Source organism: Phyllobates terribilis, unplaced genomic scaffold (assembly GCF_046119375.1).
Source record: "Phyllobates terribilis strain yellow unplaced genomic scaffold, ASM4611937v1 Scaffold_13__5_contigs__length_258822181, whole genome shotgun sequence".
In the NCBI taxonomy this organism is placed as follows: Eukaryota; Metazoa; Chordata; class Amphibia; order Anura; family Dendrobatidae; genus Phyllobates; species Phyllobates terribilis.
Genome location: NW_027362773.1, coordinates 211,110,497 through 211,126,841, shown reverse-complemented (window position 1 = coordinate 211,126,841; position 16,345 = coordinate 211,110,497). Strand labels below are relative to the sequence as shown.

Sequence of the window (16,345 nt, the reverse complement as noted above, 5' to 3'; positions counted from 1 at the left end):
AAGAGGTAAAATGGGGGAATGAGATTTGGGAATAAAGCCCAAAAAGTCTGAGTAGAGTTTGCAATGGGCAATATGCCATGCGTGCCAGTAGGATAGATGGCATGCACATGGAAGCTGGCACATAAAAGAATGGCTTGCAGGCCAGCTGTACCAGCTCAGCTTATGGATAAGCTTTTCTATTTGTGACCTCATTTTGCTGCAAATTCCCCCATCTCCTTCTTAGCCGTCACCCAGCTATGGAGCCTCGGCTCACGACAGCCAACATGGACTATAAGACCCAGAGATCATGAGGATTAATTGCTCCGGTTCACATACACCAACATGCAAAAATATTATTTCATCAAGATTTATTGCAGTCACATGAATCTAAGATCGGATTGGTGAAAAAGTGGGAACGAGGTGGTTAATATTATATATAAAGCTTGTAGGAGCCATCAGATATTACAACAGATGGGCAGGGGATGAATTTATGGAAACCATCCTGTCATTATGAAACTCCCAGAGAAAAAAATGGAACAATCTCATGTTAAAAAAAAAATAATACAAGCTGGATTTTACGCATTGTTCTAAACCGGCGGCCAGCTTAGTAGAACAGATCCGGATTATTACTTTGGTTTCTTCAAGGGATTGTTTAGGTTGCAGCTGGTTCCTTGCCCATAAGGGTAAGGGATTGGAAAACATGGTGGTGCTCCTTAATAGATGGATCTCCGACCCATAGGGTAAGGGATTGGAAAACATGGTGGTGCTCCTTAATAGATGGCTCTCCGACCCATAGAGCTTGTAGAAGAACCACACTTCGGCTATCAGTCGATGGTGGTCTTGGTGGTGATGGGGGACGGGTTTGTGACGGTACAAACACGGGATATGAACCAGGTTTCGATCGCCCAAATCTCACAGCTTCCCTTCTACGATAAGTGTCTTAAGGTCGGTGGTGGAGTTGGCGCACAGCACTGTGTGGGACACCCTCCTTTTTTCCACCAACGACGCAACAGCTTCTCCTACCTCCAAATGGCTCACGTAACCGGGTCCAAGGCGCTCGGGAGGAGCCACCCCCATGTTGATTTTTACCTGATAACGGCAAAAACAGGGTGTGAGACTATTGACTGTTTCCAGCAGCCAATATTGGACCCTTGGAACCATATAATTAACAACCGAAATTGCAATTTCTTTTAGACGTCCCTCCCAAATTTTAGCACTAACCTCATTCAGTTTACAAGGAACGTCAGGATACTCCTCCCGGATCACTTGAGAAAACGCCAGCGCTCCTGCTGCGCCCAAAGTTAGGAATCCAGTGCCCGGCATAAGCAAACGCTCACCAGCGCCCCCTAAGGTTACATGAAAAACTGCATCAATTTCATTAAAATACACTGGACGTTGCAGACAGACATTAATGGTCTATAGGATCTTCCGGAGCGCACCGCTCCCTAGCCTCCTGCCAGGGCCGATGTGCTCCAGATGATGGACAGTTCAGACCGATGGCATTGCTGAGCGCTCTCCGATCCCAAAAAGTAGAGGAATTGGAAGGGCGCAGGGGCTCTGAAGTAATCTGGTGGGCTTCAGAACAGAGAACCCCGTGTCCTTGAATATAAAACCGGACACCACTGATAGGCACCTAGCAATGAGCAGTAAAAAAATAGAATCAAAAACCCTTCAGTTTTAAGAACGGAGAGGATTTTTGATAAGAAAATTGCAAAGTTTATAATATATATACAGTCATATGAAAAAGTTTGGGCACCCCTATTAATCTTAAGCTTAATGTTTTATAAAAATTGGTGTTTTTGCAACAGCTATTTCAGTTTGATATATGTAATAACTCTTGGACACAGTAATGTTTCTGCCTTGAAATGAGGTTTATTGTGCTAACAGAAAATGTGCAATCTGCATTCAAACAAAATTTGACCTGTGCATAAGTATGGGCACCCTTATCATTTTCTTGTTTTAAATACTCCTGCCTACTTTTTACTGACTTACTAAAGCACTTTTTTTGGTTTTGTAACCTCATTGAGCTTTGAACTTTATAGCCAGGTGTATGCAATCATGAGAAAAGCTACTTAAAGTGGCCACTTGCAAGTTGTTCTCCTGTTTGAATCTCCTCTGAAGAGTGGCATCATGGGCTCCTCAAAACAACTGTCAAATGATCTGAAAACAAAGATTATTCAACATAGTTGTTCAGGGGAAGGATACAAAAAGCTGTCTCAGAGATTTAACCTGTCAGTTTCCACTGTGAGGAACATAGTAAGGAAATGGAAGAACATAGGGACAGTTCTTGTTAAGGCCAGAAGTGTCAGGACAAGAAAAACATCAGAAAGGCAGAGAAGAAGAATGGTGAGATCAGTCAAGGACAATCCTCAGACCACCTCCAGAGAGCTGCAGCATCAACTTGCTGCAGATGGTGTCACTGTGCATCGGTCAACTATACAACGCACTTTGCACAAGGAGAAGCTGTATGGGAGAGTGATGCGAAAGAAGCCGTTTCTGCAAGTACGCACAAACAGAGTCGGCTGAGGTATGTAAAAGCACATTTGAAGAAGCCTATTTCTTTTTGGAAGAAGGTCCTGTGGACTGATGAAACCAAGATTGAGTTGTTTGGTCATACAAAAAGGCGTTATGCATGGTGGCAAAAAAACACAGCATTCCAAGAAAAACACTTGCTACCCACAGTAAAATTTGGTGGAGGTTCCATCATACTTTGGGGCTGTGTGGTCAATGCCGGCACTGGGAATCTTGTTAAAGTTGAGGGACGCATGGATTCCACTCAGTATCAGCAGATTCTTGGCAATAGTGTTCAAGAATCAGTGATAAAGTTGAAGTTACGCAGTGGATGGATCTTTCAGCAAGACAATGATCCAAAACACCGCTCCAAATCTACTCAGGCATTCATGAAGAGGAACAATTACAATGTTCTGGAATGGCCATCCCAGTCCCCAGACCTGAATATCATTGAACATCTGTGGGATCATTTGAAGAGGGCTGTCCATGCTCGGCGACCATCAAACTTAACTGAACTGGAATTGTTTTGTAAAGAGGAATGGTCAAAAATACCTTCATCCAGGATCCAGGAACTCATTAAAAGCTACAGGAAGCAACTAGAGGCTGTTATTTTTGCAAAAGGAGGATCTACTAAATATTAATGTCACTTTTCTGGTGAGGTGCCCATACTTATGCACCTGTCAAATTTTGTTTGAATGCAGATTGCACATTTTCTGTTAGTACAATAAACCTCATTTCAAGGCAGAAACATTACTGTATCCAACAGTTATTACATATATCAAACTGAAATAGCTGTTGCAAAAACACCAATTTTTATAAAACATTAAGCTTAAGATTAATAGGGGTGCCCAAAGTTTTTCATATGACTGTATATATATAATTATATATATATATATATTTTATATTATATATAGATTTCTTTTTTCCTTAGCCAGTGACACAAATCTGTTGACCATCACCTACCGGTAATGAAGGTGTAGGTTCCGCTTGGATTATCTTTTATCAAGGGAAAGAAAGCCTTCCAGGATGTAAACGTGCTGAGAAGTAAAGTATCCAGCACCTACAGGGAGAAGGGATCCGTGAGTTGATTATTATATATATATATATATATATATATATATATATATATATATATATATATATATATATATATATATATATATATATATATATATATATATATATATATATATACACACACACACACACACAGCATTTTAGGACTTTCACAGTTTTGCTACATTATGATTTAAATTTGTCAATTATCTTGTATATTGATTGTTGCAGATCCTATCACCAAACCTCCCGGCTGTGCCAATATGTCGCCCCCTTCCTTTATCGCCAATTATTTTTGCATTGTCGGACGGTCTTTGTACCCTTTATGTTGTGAACGGCGCAGGCAAATATCTGCTACTTAATTTACGTCAATATCTGGACCTGTCTGTCAACCGTGCGACTGCAGATATAGAAGTGCCGAGTTTGTAAGATGAATTGGTCATGAGTGGGTTGCACACATGCAGCAGAGCCGAGTCAGTAGCGTGCAGTATATAGGAGCTTCTCTTCTAGCACCGGTCCTTGTGACGTTGCAATATGCTACCTGTCATTTACATAGGACTGCACAAGTCTTAATGTGGAACGCTGTTACAAAGCACAGACCTCTGTGTCTTTCCTTAAGGACGTAGACTGTAAGCTCTTCGCACAAATACATGCAGCGGGGATGATGGTGAAAGCTATGTAATAAAAGTTATGGCACCGTACCCTCTGCAGCTCCTGCAACGACTGTGTGTGGGGCGGACCACCCTGCCACCAGCTGAACCCCAGCGAGGAAACCACGTCGGTCACTTTTCCCGCTCTGCTGACCAGGGTAGCTGCCGCATCCTGTGCCCCCTGCTCCGAGCCTGTGCAAAACCCAAAACACAAAAAGGGGTTAGCAAGCCAGACAGAGCCGCAGGAGACCCCCTCCCCTCGCAGAAAGCAATATCATATCATGAAAGGAACAAGTGTGTGCTGCAGAGCTGTAATCCCAACAACCCTCATAGTCATACAGGTACGATGCCTCCTTGCTGCTTCTCCATGTCTTACCCACATCTCCAACCAGGGTGTGAAGACTTTCTCTGTACTGCGCCGGCACAAAATTCGTCAGCTTCTCCAAGCGGGCATTATCCCGGGAAATTACGGCCACCAGGAAGCCTGCAGCAAAAGAGGAAGACGCTTAGGTCAGAAGATCGGTCACCTGTCACATAAGAAGAGAGCGTCCCTACCTTTCTCCAAGAGACATTTCACAATGCCAGACCCAACAGTACCAGCGCCCCCAAGAACCAGGACCAGCCTCTGAGACGTGGACATAGTGACGGCTCAGCAGCAGAACTCCCCGACCGCAGAGTCTCACGGCAATCAGAGAGATCAGCTATAGAGACTCAATATTAATAGCGAGCGTGGCACCTCCCCGAAGACTCCCACCCCAACAAGCCCCACCAGATCCCACCCTCCCTCCATCCGCCTCCCGACCCTGCAGTGCACCAATATGCCCTACAAAACAGCAATCAGGATAACTCAAGACTGATTGCAAGCTCTTCAGGGGAGTGACCAGACAGGGCGACAAAATCCAGAGATATTGACAGACGTCTCCATATGAATAATCAAGGATAATGGTTTGTCCGAAAGGAAAGGGTTAATAAGTCCCAACGCAGGAAAGAAAAGTTTATGGAAAAAAAAAAAAAAAAGTGCCTTATTGCACTGATGACTGTAAACTAAGCAAGAATGGAGATTGTGCTGTCAGTGAGCGCCCTCTGGTGGCAGCCCAGGAAAGGGAACAGTGACAACGTTTTATATAATGTTACATAATACAGAATGAAAAGTAACAACGGAAACAAAGGATTATATCAGGAGGATTTCCCAGGTAACCCCAACAGCAGGCAGTAGTGAGCGCAGCTCTGGAGTATAATACAGGATCAGTAATGCAATGTATGTACACAATGACTGCACCAGCAGAATAGTGAGTGCAGCTCTGGAGTATAATACAGGATAAGTAATGCAATGTATGTACACAATGACAGCACCAGCAGAATAGTGAATGCAGCTCTGGAGTATAATACAGGATGTAACTCAGGATCAGTATTGTAACGTATGTACACAGTGACTGCACCAGCAGAATAGTGAGTGCAGCTCTAGAGTATAATACAGGATGTAACTCAGGATCAGTATAGGATCAGTAATGTAATGTATGTACACAGTGACTGCACCAGCAGAATAGTGAGTGCAGCTCTGGAGTAAAATACAGGATGTAACTCAGGATCAGTAATGTATGTACACAGTGACTCCACCAGCAGAACAGTGAGTGCAGCTCTGGAGTATAATACAGGATAAGTAATGCAATGTATGTACACAATGACAGCACCAGCAGAATAGTGAATGCAGCTCTGGAGCATAATACAGGATAAGTAATGCAATGTATGTACACAATGGCTGCACCAGCAGAATAGTGAGTGCAGCTCTGGAGTATAATACAGGAGGTAACTCAGGATCAGTAATGTAATGTATGTACACAATGACTGCACCAGCAGAATAGTGAATGCAGCTCTGGAGTATAATACAGGATGTAACTCAGGATCAGTATTGTAATGTATGTACACAGTGACTGCACCAGCAGAATAGTGAGTGCAGCTCTGGAGTATAATACAGGAGGTAACTCAGGATCAGTAATGTAATGTATGTACACAATGACTGCACCAGCAGAATAGTGAATGCAGCTCTGGAGTATAATACAGGATGTAACTCAGGATCAGCACAGGATCAGTAATGTAATGTGCAGAATAGTGAGTGCAGCTCTGGAGTAAAAAACAAGATGTAACTCAGGATCAGTAATGTAATGTATGTGCATAGTGTCTGCACCAGCAGAATAGTGAGTGCAGCTCTGGAGTAAAATACAGGATGTAACTCAGGGTCAGTAATGTATGTACACAGTGACTCCACCAGCAGAACAGTGAGTGCAGCTCTGGAGTATAATACAGAATGTAACTCAGGATCAGTAATGTAATGTATTTACACAATGACTGCAGCAGCAGAATCGTGAGTGCAGCTCTGGAGTATAATACAGGATGTAACTCAGGATCAGTACAGGATCAGTAATGTAATATATGTACACAGTGACCCCCAGCAGAATAGTGAGTGCAGCTCTGATCAGCTGTTGCTCACTGTGGTGATTGCGGGTGTGGTGGCTGCAGGTCCTGCTGTGTGCTCCAACTCTCCTGAGAACCAACACCTCTCCACCTGGGGATCTTCTCTATCTCCTACCCAGGGAGGGAGTGGGTTTCCTGGGATGAGTGAATGAGCCTAGTCCCAGGCTTCTGCTTCCCGAACCAGGCCGGCGGGGGGCAGAAGAAACCAGCAACCGGCCTGCACATCGGAGGACTTGGGGGTGAGACGCTCCACCAGGAGTCGCAGCAATGTGGTTCCTACTCCCCCCGGGACTGTGGAGACTCTTAGAAGCCGCAAGGCTCCCAACATGGAGGAAAAGCCAGACAGCGATCATGATTGTGCTCCTTCCGGAGGAAGGCTGAGTGCTCACGGAGGTGAGGCCGACTTCACTGAGGGGGGTTGGGGACTGCAGGGACCCCGGGAGTCTGTGTCCACCTATGCCTCCCGGGTCATGATCCACCTCCGTGAGTATGAAGATGCGACTAAGCTCGTCAGGAGGCTTCAGGAGGAGCTGCGCTGCACAAGCGCCAAAGCTGCAGGTGCCTCCAAATCGAGGAAGGCTAAACTCCAGGCGGAGGTAAAGAGGCTCACCAGTGAGATTAATCTGCTGGAACTAAGGAAAGCTGTCATCAGAGAGCAGAGTGGTCCTTTTAAGGAAAAACTAGTTAATGAAGACTGCTTCAGAGAAATGGCTGATAACAGAGAGCAAAGGCAGATGGGGCTGCAGCCTGAGAGCCAGGTGGATGATGAGAGTGATGATGACCAGCAGGAAGCCCCACCTGGCAGCCTGCAAAGTCACCCGCAGGCCACGTGCAGCAATCTCCCTGCAGGACAGGCAACAATGACATCCGGTCGCAGTTCTGCCAGCTCTGGGGAGGACAGTGACAGCAGCGGCCAGGGAGGGGCACTAATGGCAGAAATAAAGCTCCGTGAGTCCCCAGTGTGCCTCCAAAACTTCCATCTTGGTGATGATCTACCAGAAGAGGCACCTGGGGGCCACAAAAAGGCTAAGAAGATCAAGCCAAAGCTGCAGGAAGCGGTAAGCTATGTATATGCCCCCCTCCCTGTACCCCCTGAGTCGGCGGCAGACTCAGCTCGCTGTATAAGCCCCGTTGCCCATCCTAGCCCGGGTTCTGCTGTGGATCCGATGCAAAGGCGCCGGGAGATTACACAGCGTGGTAGTGAGGCGCAGAGCTCCGTCTCTGCTTGTAGTAGCGGGGACGCAGCAGGAGGTGCATCAGCCGAGAGGCTGGACAGTCAGGGCAGCCCGGTGGCGGGCGTTCGGTCAGGCCACGATGCTGCGGTGCGCTCCTCAGTGAGGGGGGGAGCAGCCCGGTGTCGGGGGCAGCTCCGGTAGCCTCGGCGCCTCTGAATGCTGTTGCCGCTGATCACTTAGTTGAGAAGCGGCGGCAGTGTGAGGGGGCTGCTGGGGCTCAGCGTTCCAGTCCTCCCACAAAAGTGTTATTTTGTGTTGGCGCCGCTGGTCAGGAAGACCCTGATGCTAAAGATCAGCGGCGCCTCACAACAGCTAAAGATCAGCAGCGCATCTCTACAAATGCAAAACAGCGGAAATTATCGACTGATGATGTGGAGGGCACACATAAGACCAGGGGTGAGGTCGCCTCCAGTTCTATGGAGGTGACTGAGCCCCTTGTGCCTGATGATGCGGAGGTCAAAATGTCATCCACCATTGTTACTGGTCCAGCAGGAATGAATGTGGTGGTGGGTGTGAATGAGGTCAATTCATTGTCCAGTGGTGTGGTTGCTGGTTTGGTGGAGGGTGAGATAGAGGTGGGTAATGGTGATGCTGTTGGGGCTGATGTAGTCACTGGTCCGGTTACCCCCCCGGTGGTGGCAACACATGTCCAGAGTTATGCCAGTGTCACCGCCGGGGCAAATAGGGCATCCTCATCCTCCTCGTCTCCGGGCTTTGGGGACGGCATGTTGCAATGGCGCCTTCTGGAGGTGTCACGGGTGTGTCGCCACGAAGATCGTCACGATTACACAGCCTGACTTCTCGCAGCTGACTTTTTGGTGCTTTGTGTTTTTCGGCAGTGAGAGAGTTAATTCTCTCTCTCTCTGTGCTAGACGAGGTCCAGCCTCGCCCAGCTGCAATCAATGCTGCTGTAGTGAGACTCCTTCAAATGCCTGCTGGTCTGTTAGGGAAGTGTCGGTGAAAGCATTTCATGCAGACTAACAGAGCGGATCGTGGTATTTGGAGTTTCAGAGATAAGTGTATTTGGAGTGTTTTTTCCCTTCTTCGCTTTATCATTTATCTCCTTTCCCGTTGGTGTTCCCTCTGTTGTAGTTGTGTAGTTTTTGTATGCAAGGTGGTTTTGGTTTATCCCTAGTACTGTCTCGTTCGTCTAAGTACTGTGTGTGGGCATATTATTACTTGTCCCCTTTTGTTGTGATCGGGGTCCTTCTCAGGACTAGATTACTTAGGTGCAGGGATCCTCAGGAGGTAGGGGTTACGCTGGCGGCCTGGACCTCTGTACCTTTAACAGTACCTCCAGGTTGAGGGATTAGTCAGGGCCCCAGCTTAGGGTCAGCTTAGGCCCCCTACCTCCAGTATACAGAGACAGCGTGACATTTTCACCGACCCACTTAGTTTTTCTCCAGCTACCATGGATCCAGTAGCCGGTCTAGCTCGGCAGTTGCAGAGTTTGTCCATGGAGTTGGCGGACGTTAGGTCCAAGGTTTTGTATCCTCGGGAGCAAGCCGGACCAGAACCTAAAGTAGCTCTCCCTGACAGGTTCACTGGGGGGCGGGACAAGTTTTTTGTTTTCCGGGAGGCATGCAAGTTGTACTTTCGGCTGCGGCCTCGGTCATCGGGGAGTGAAGAACAAAGGGTGGGAATTGTCATCTCGCTCCTACAAGGGGACCCACAATCTTGGGCGTTCTCTCTTCCCCCGGGCTCCCCGGCTCTCCAGTCAGTGGATAGGTTTTTCGCTGCTCTGGGACTCGTATATGATGACCCAGATCGGATCTCCCTTGCTGAGTCTAAGTTACGTAGGATCCAGCAGGGAGATCGTCCGGCGGAGGAATTCTGTTCGGAGTTCCGTAGGTGGGCCACGGACACCCAATGGAATGACCCGGCTCTTAGGAGCCAGTTTTGTCAAGGTTTATCCGACAAATTACAGGATGTGTTGGCACAGTATGACTCTCCCGCGTCACTGGAAGCCGCTATGGCCCTTGCTATTCGCGTTGACAGACGGCTTCGGGAGAGGTGCGGGATAACTCTACCCCCTGTGATGACTCCACCTCCTACAAGGTCCCCTCATATGGTGGTTCCCCTGGTCAGTCCAGAGGAGCCTATGCAATTAGGAGGGACATCATTTCAGGGGAGGGGACCGGTGGTGCGCCATAAGACAGGAAGGTGTTTCTTCTGGGGGAGAAAGGGACATTTTATTGGGGGGTGTCCATCCCGTCCCTGGCAGAGTGAAGAGTCGTCGGAAAACTGTTGATCCCAGGTTGTGTGGTGGACGGCAATCTGGGAGTAGGTATTTCGTCCCTAGGTTCGTCTCAGTTTCTCGTACCGGCGGAGGTGGTGGTGGGTACGAGAACTGAGAGGATATCTGTTCTTCTGGATAGTGGGGCCGGGGCTAATCTGGTTGATGCTCGGTTTGCCCGGGTTCAAGGTATGCGATTGAGTGAGTTGGCTAAACCCATCCCCATATTCTCGATCGATGCCAGGCCTCTTGGTCAGGGAAGTTTTTTGCAAGCTGTGCATGACGTAAAACTTCAAGTGGGGGCGATACATAAAGAACTGTTGTCTTGCTACGTGTTGGAGGGTCTTCCCACTCCTATAGCGTTGGGCCTTCCTTGGTTAACTAAGCATAACCCGGTTATTAATTGGCAAACCAGAGAGATAAGCCAATGGAGTAAATTCTGTAATAAAAACTGCATGAACACGGTCATCGGTGCGGTTACTCCTTGGGTCTTACCTCCATTTCTGGTTGACTTTGAGGATGTATTCTCGGAGAAAGGGTGTCAGGAACTACCTCCTCATCGCGAGTATGACTGTTCTGTAAAACTGCTCCCTGAGGCCAAGTTACCTAAAGCTAGGTTGTATAACCTTTCTGGTCCTGAGAGGCAGGCCATGAAGGATTATATTTCAGAAAGTCTGGCTAAGGGGCATATTAGACCTTCATCTTCACCGGTGGCTGCGGGGTTCTTCTTTGTTAAGAAGAAAGATGGAGGCCTACGCCCTTGCCTGGATTTCCGTGAACTTAATCGGATTACGGTCCGAGATCCGTATCCGCTCCCACTTATTCCCGATCTCTTTAATCAGATCGTGGGCGCCAAATGGTTCTCTAAGTTGGATCTCAGGGGGGCGTACAATCTGATTAGGATGAAGGAGGGGGATGAGTGGAAGACGGCGTTTAACACTCCGGAGGGGCATTATGAGAACCTTGTCATGCCATTCGGTCTGACTAATGCCCCGGCGGTGTTCCAACACTTTGTTAATGACATTTTTCGCCGCCTGGTGGGACAGTTTGTTGTCATATATCTGGATGATATCTTAATTTACTCGCCGGATCTGGTGTCTCATCAGGAGCACGTTAGGCAGGTGTTACAGATCTTGCGGGATAATAAACTGTATGCCAAATGGGAAAAGTGTGTGTTCGCCGTACAGGAACTCCAGTTTTTAGGCTTCCTGGTTTCAGCGTCCGGTTTTCGTATGGACCCTGGGAAAGTGCGGGCAGTTCTTGAGTGGGATCGGCCAGAGAATCTTAAGGCACTACAACGTTTCCTGGGGTTTGCTAATTATTACCGGAAGTTCATTCGTAATTTCTCGTCCATGGTTAAGCCTCTCACAGACATGACTAAAAAGGGGACGGATTTTTCTAGGTGGTCTGACAAGGCTTGTCAAGCATTCTCCTCCTTGAAAAAATGTTTTGCCTCGGCACCCATACTCATTCAACCTGATGCGTCACAGCCATTCATTGTAGAGGTAGACGCTTCCGAGGTAGGGGTGGGAGCAGTATTGTCACAAGGTTCGTCCCCTGGTAAGTGGCATCCGTGCGCCTTTTTCTCTAAAAAATTGTCGTCCGCTGAGAGGAATTACGATGTCGGCAATAGGGAACTCTTGGCCATTAAGTTAGCTTTTGAGGAGTGGCGCCATTTTTTGGAGGGGGCAGTCCATCCGGTCACCGTCATCACCGATCACAAGAACCTGCTATATCTGGAGTCCGCGAAACGTCTGAATCCCAGACAAGCTAGGTGGTCATTGTTTTTTACCAGGTTTAATTTTGTCGTTACATATCGTCCTGGGTCAAAAAATGTAAAGGCGGATGCCTTATCTCGTAGTTTCCCTGGGGCCGGGAATACGGACGACCCGATTCCTATCCTTCAGGAGGGGGTGGTGGTTTCGGCAGTATGCTCTGAGCTGGAGGAGGAGGTATTGGAGGCTCAGGGGGACGCCCCTGTTGGACCTCCGGGGAGACTGTTTGTTCCAGATCAGTTGCGACAAAAGGTGATCGAGGCACACCATAACTCAGTTTTTGCAGGACACCCGGGGAGTAGAGCAACTGTGGATCTCCTCTCGCGTCGGTTTTGGTGGCCTAACTTACATAAGGAGGTGGTAACTTTTGTCGCGTCCTGTGGGGTTTGTGCACGCTCTAAGACCTCACATACCCGTCCGTCTGGGGCCCTCTTACCTTTGAAGATCCCGGAGCGTCCTTGGACTCATCTGTCTATGGACTTTATTACGGACCTCCCTCCGTCTTCGGGTAAAACGGTCATACTCGTTGTAGTGGACAGGTTCAGCAAGATGGCACATTTTATCGCTCTTCCGGCTCTCCCTAATGCTAAAACTCTTGCGCAGGTGTTCATTGGGGAGATTGTGAGGCTTCACGGGGTACCCTCCGAGGTGGTGTCTGATCGGGGGTCTCAGTTTGTGTCCAAGTTCTGGAAGGCGTTTTGTGCACGGCGGGGGATGCATTTGTCGTTCTCATCGGCTTTTCATCCTCAGACCAATGGTCAGACGGAACGTATGAACCAGAGCTTGGAGACATATCTCCGGTGTTTTGTGTCAGAGAACCAGGAGGACTGGGCTTCTTTCTTACCTCTGGCAGAGTTTGCTCTTAATAATAGGCGGAGCGAGTCCACTGGTAAGTCCCCGTTTTTTGGGGCATATGGTTTTCACCCCCAGTTTTGTACTTTCAGTAGGGGGGGCTCTTCGGGGGTTCCTGAGGAGGAACGATTTTCCTCATCACTCGCTTCAGTATGGAGAGGGGTGCTGAAGAATCTGTATACTATGGGGAACCGATACAAACGTATGGCTGATAGGAGGAGAGTGTCTGGTCCGGACCTAAGTGTGAACGATCGGGTATGGTTGTCTACCAGGAATATAAAACTTAAGGTTCCCTCCTGGAAACTGGGTCCCAGGTTCATCGGGCCGTACAGAATCAGTTCTATTATTAATCCGGTGGCATTCCGTCTTGACCTCCCCCCTACGTTTAAAATTCACAACGTGTTCCACAGATCGTTGCTTAAGAGGTATGTGGCGCCGGTGGTACCGTCACCTTTACCTCCCCCTCCAGTGGTGGTCAAGGGTAACTTGGAGTTCCAGGTATCGAGGGTCATCGATTCACGCTTTAATCGCCGGTCCCTTCAGTACCTGGTTCATTGGAAAGGGTATGGTCCTGAGGAGAGGATGTGGGTTCCTGCGTCGGATATTAACGCAGACCGATTAGTTCGGGCCTTCCACACGACTCACCCGGATAAACCTGGCCCTGAGGGTCCGGAGGCCCCTCGTAGAAGGGGGGGTACTGTCACGGGTGTGTCGCCACGAGGATCGTCACGATTACACAGCCTGACTTCTCGCAGCTGACTTTTTGGTGCTTTGTGTTTTTCGGCAGTGAGAGAGTTAATTCTCTCTCTCTCTGTGCTAGACGAGGTCCAGCCTCGCCCAGCTGCAATCAATGCTGCTGTAGTGAGACTCCTTCAAATGCCTGCTGGTCTGTTAGGGAAGTGTCGGTGAAAGCATTTCATGCAGACTAACAGAGCGGATCGTGGTATTTGGAGTTTCAGAGATAAGTGTATTTGGAGTGTTTTTTCCCTTCCTCGCTTTATCATTTATCTCCTTTCCCGTTGGTGTTCCCTCTGTTGTAGTTGTGTAGTTTTTGTATGCAAGGTGGTTTTGGGTTTTCCCTTGTACTGTCTCGTTCGTCTAAGTACTGTGTGTGGGCATATTATTACTTGTCCCCTTTTGTTGTGATCGGGGTCCTTCTCAGGACTAGATTACTTAGGTGCAGGGATCCTCAGGAGGTAGGGGTTACGCTGGCGGCCTGGACCTCTGTACCTTTAACAGTACCTCCAGGTTGAGGGATTAGTCAGGGCCCCAGCTTAGGGTCAGCTTAGGCCCCCTACCTCCAGTATACAGAGACAGCGTGACAGGAGGCTCTAAAGAAGAGGGAGAGATCACTAATGGTAGAGGGTCGAGAGGTTGATCTATCCTGGATAGAGAGGCATGGCCTCGGGGCCTTCCGAGAGCAAAAAGGGGGGGATACAGAGTGGTCCCTCCCAACAGCCGGGCCAGGCAATGTGCGTAGGAATGTGGTCCGTCTTCGGTGGAGGGGCAGTGATGCATGCCCTCCAAGGTCTAAAGTTGTGGAGCTCCTGCTGAGGATGGGCTTCAAGGCGATTGACATCTATGCCTTGATACATCCCTATTCCACGCCTGAGTTTGATGTCAGCTTTGTTCGGCCAGAGGGGCTTGAGCTCTTCTGGACGAATTATGAGTTGGCAAAAAATGAGCCCAGCTGGCGAGACTTTGCCGTTCAGGCAGTGTCTCGCCAAAACCAAATCAAGAAAGTGACCGTGATGACTCGTAACGAGTCGCTTTCTTGTTATGACATCATGACGTGGCTTGGTTGGTATGGAGAGGTGGTGGAGATGCCAAAGAAAAACCGCGACGAGTTTGGTATCTGGTCAGGGGCCTGGAAGTTTATGGTAAAAAGCGTTCAGGTGGTACGGTTGCCCACATTCCATCATCTGCCTTCCTGGGTAGGGATCGTATCCTGGTCTTCTACCAGGGGCAACCGAAGCTCTGTCACAGGTGAGGCAACCCCACACACTTCAGTGCAAACTGCACCGTGCAGAAATGTGCGTTGTGTCGGGGTGTCGGCCATCTTGCTGCCTCTTGTGTGGAGATTAGGTGCCACCTGTGTGGTGAGTTAGGTCACCCATTCAGCCGTTGTCCTCGCTCCTTCACTAATGCAGTCGAGACCCCAGTGGGAGAAAGCCGTGAGGCTGATTCTGCTGGGGAGGGGACTAGCAGGTGTGGGGGAGCTGAGGGGCCAGGGAAGAAAAGCAATAAAAAGACGCCTACCCAGCTGAGGGGTCTAGACAAGCGCAGACAGGAGAGGGAGCGGGGCGAGCCCCGGGCTACTGGGGCAGCCCCTGTCCTGGATGCCAGTGTTGCTGCTGAGGCCCCGAGGGATGATGAGTTGGATGAGGAGGTCAGGAGGATCCACAGGGAGGAAACCGCCTCTGCCTCAGAATCCTCCCATTATGAAAGTATGGATGAGGATAATAAGCGGTGGCTAGAGGACAAGCGTAAGCTCGGTACCAAAAAGAAGAGAAAGAAGGGAGATAAAACATCTTCTCCCGCTCTGACCAAGGTACCTAAGGAAGGTAAAACGGACTCCCCTCTGGTTGGTCTTTCTAACCTGTTCCAAGCCCTTGATAACATCTCTTCCTCTGAGGAGGAGGCCGAGGGTGAGGTTCCGGCTTTGGTGGAGCTTACAGGGGGTGCCGAGTCTCCTTCTCCTGGGGATGCAAGGTTCTTGGGGGGAGGGACTGGCCCAGAGTCCGGAGACAAGGACGAAAAAAGAAGGAAAAATGTGGGAATGGACACGTCTGTATCATTAAAGAGGGGGAAGGATTCCTCGTCTGAAGCAGAGGATAAGAGGAGTGAGAAGAAGAAAGCCATCTAACGCAATCACCAATGATGGCGGTACCCACTCCATTGACACTGGCATCCATTAATGTCGTCAGCATTAAGTCAAATATGGCTAGATTTGCGGCCTTTGATTTTCTCAGCCGGGTTGAAGCTGACATTTTCTTTTTGCAAGAGACCAGGCTGCCAAACATGGCAGAGGTGTTTAACGCTAAGAGGGAGTGGAGAATCGGGCCCTCCTAGTGGTCTCTTGCGGCCGAGCCGTATAGCGGAGTGGCGGTCCTTTTTACCGCACCGGTAGAATGCCGACGGGTTATTGAGTTAGAAATGGGGAGGTGCCTGATATTAGATGTCCTCATGAAGGGACAGGAGCTTCGGCTCATTAACATCTATGGTCCCCAATCTAAGTGGGACCGAAAGTGTCTCTTTATGAGGATCAAGCCCTACCTTTCTACGAGTCGGCAGGTCGTTTTTGGAGGGGACTTCAACACTGTCACGAGGTCCCGGGATAGAGGAGGTTCCAGAGACAAGCTGACTTATGATAGCATTGCCCTTAATAGTATACCTAGTGAGGCTCGTCTGGTGGATGTCCACATCCGGCACACCCCAGGCCACGAGGGGTTCACCTATCATAGAGGTAACTGTAGGTCCAGGATAGACAGGTTTTATTTAAAGGAGGAAGCCATCTCTTCAGCAGTATCTGTTGTTGAGGTGGAGTTCTCCGATCACAGTTTGATTTTGTTTTCCCTG

General features: G+C 48.8%; 1 protein-coding gene across 1 annotated transcript in view; it reads right to left on the bottom strand.

Annotated features, from left to right (window-relative positions):
• Nucleotides 1-332: 332 nt before the first annotated feature.
• CDK10 (cyclin dependent kinase 10) overlaps nt 333-16,345 on the bottom strand; it is a 42,903-nt gene continuing 26,890 nt past the window's right edge. The window contains exons 13-17 of the mRNA XM_073659204.1: nt 4,573-4,680; nt 4,249-4,388; nt 3,454-3,550; nt 1,201-1,325; nt 333-1,068 (exon numbers count right to left, since the gene is read on the bottom strand). Coding sequence (XP_073515305.1) covers nt 892-1,068; nt 1,201-1,325; nt 3,454-3,550; nt 4,249-4,388; nt 4,573-4,680 — 647 coding nt within the window. The 3' untranslated portion in view covers nt 333-891. The remainder of the gene's footprint in view (nt 1,069-1,200; nt 1,326-3,453; nt 3,551-4,248; nt 4,389-4,572; nt 4,681-16,345) is intronic.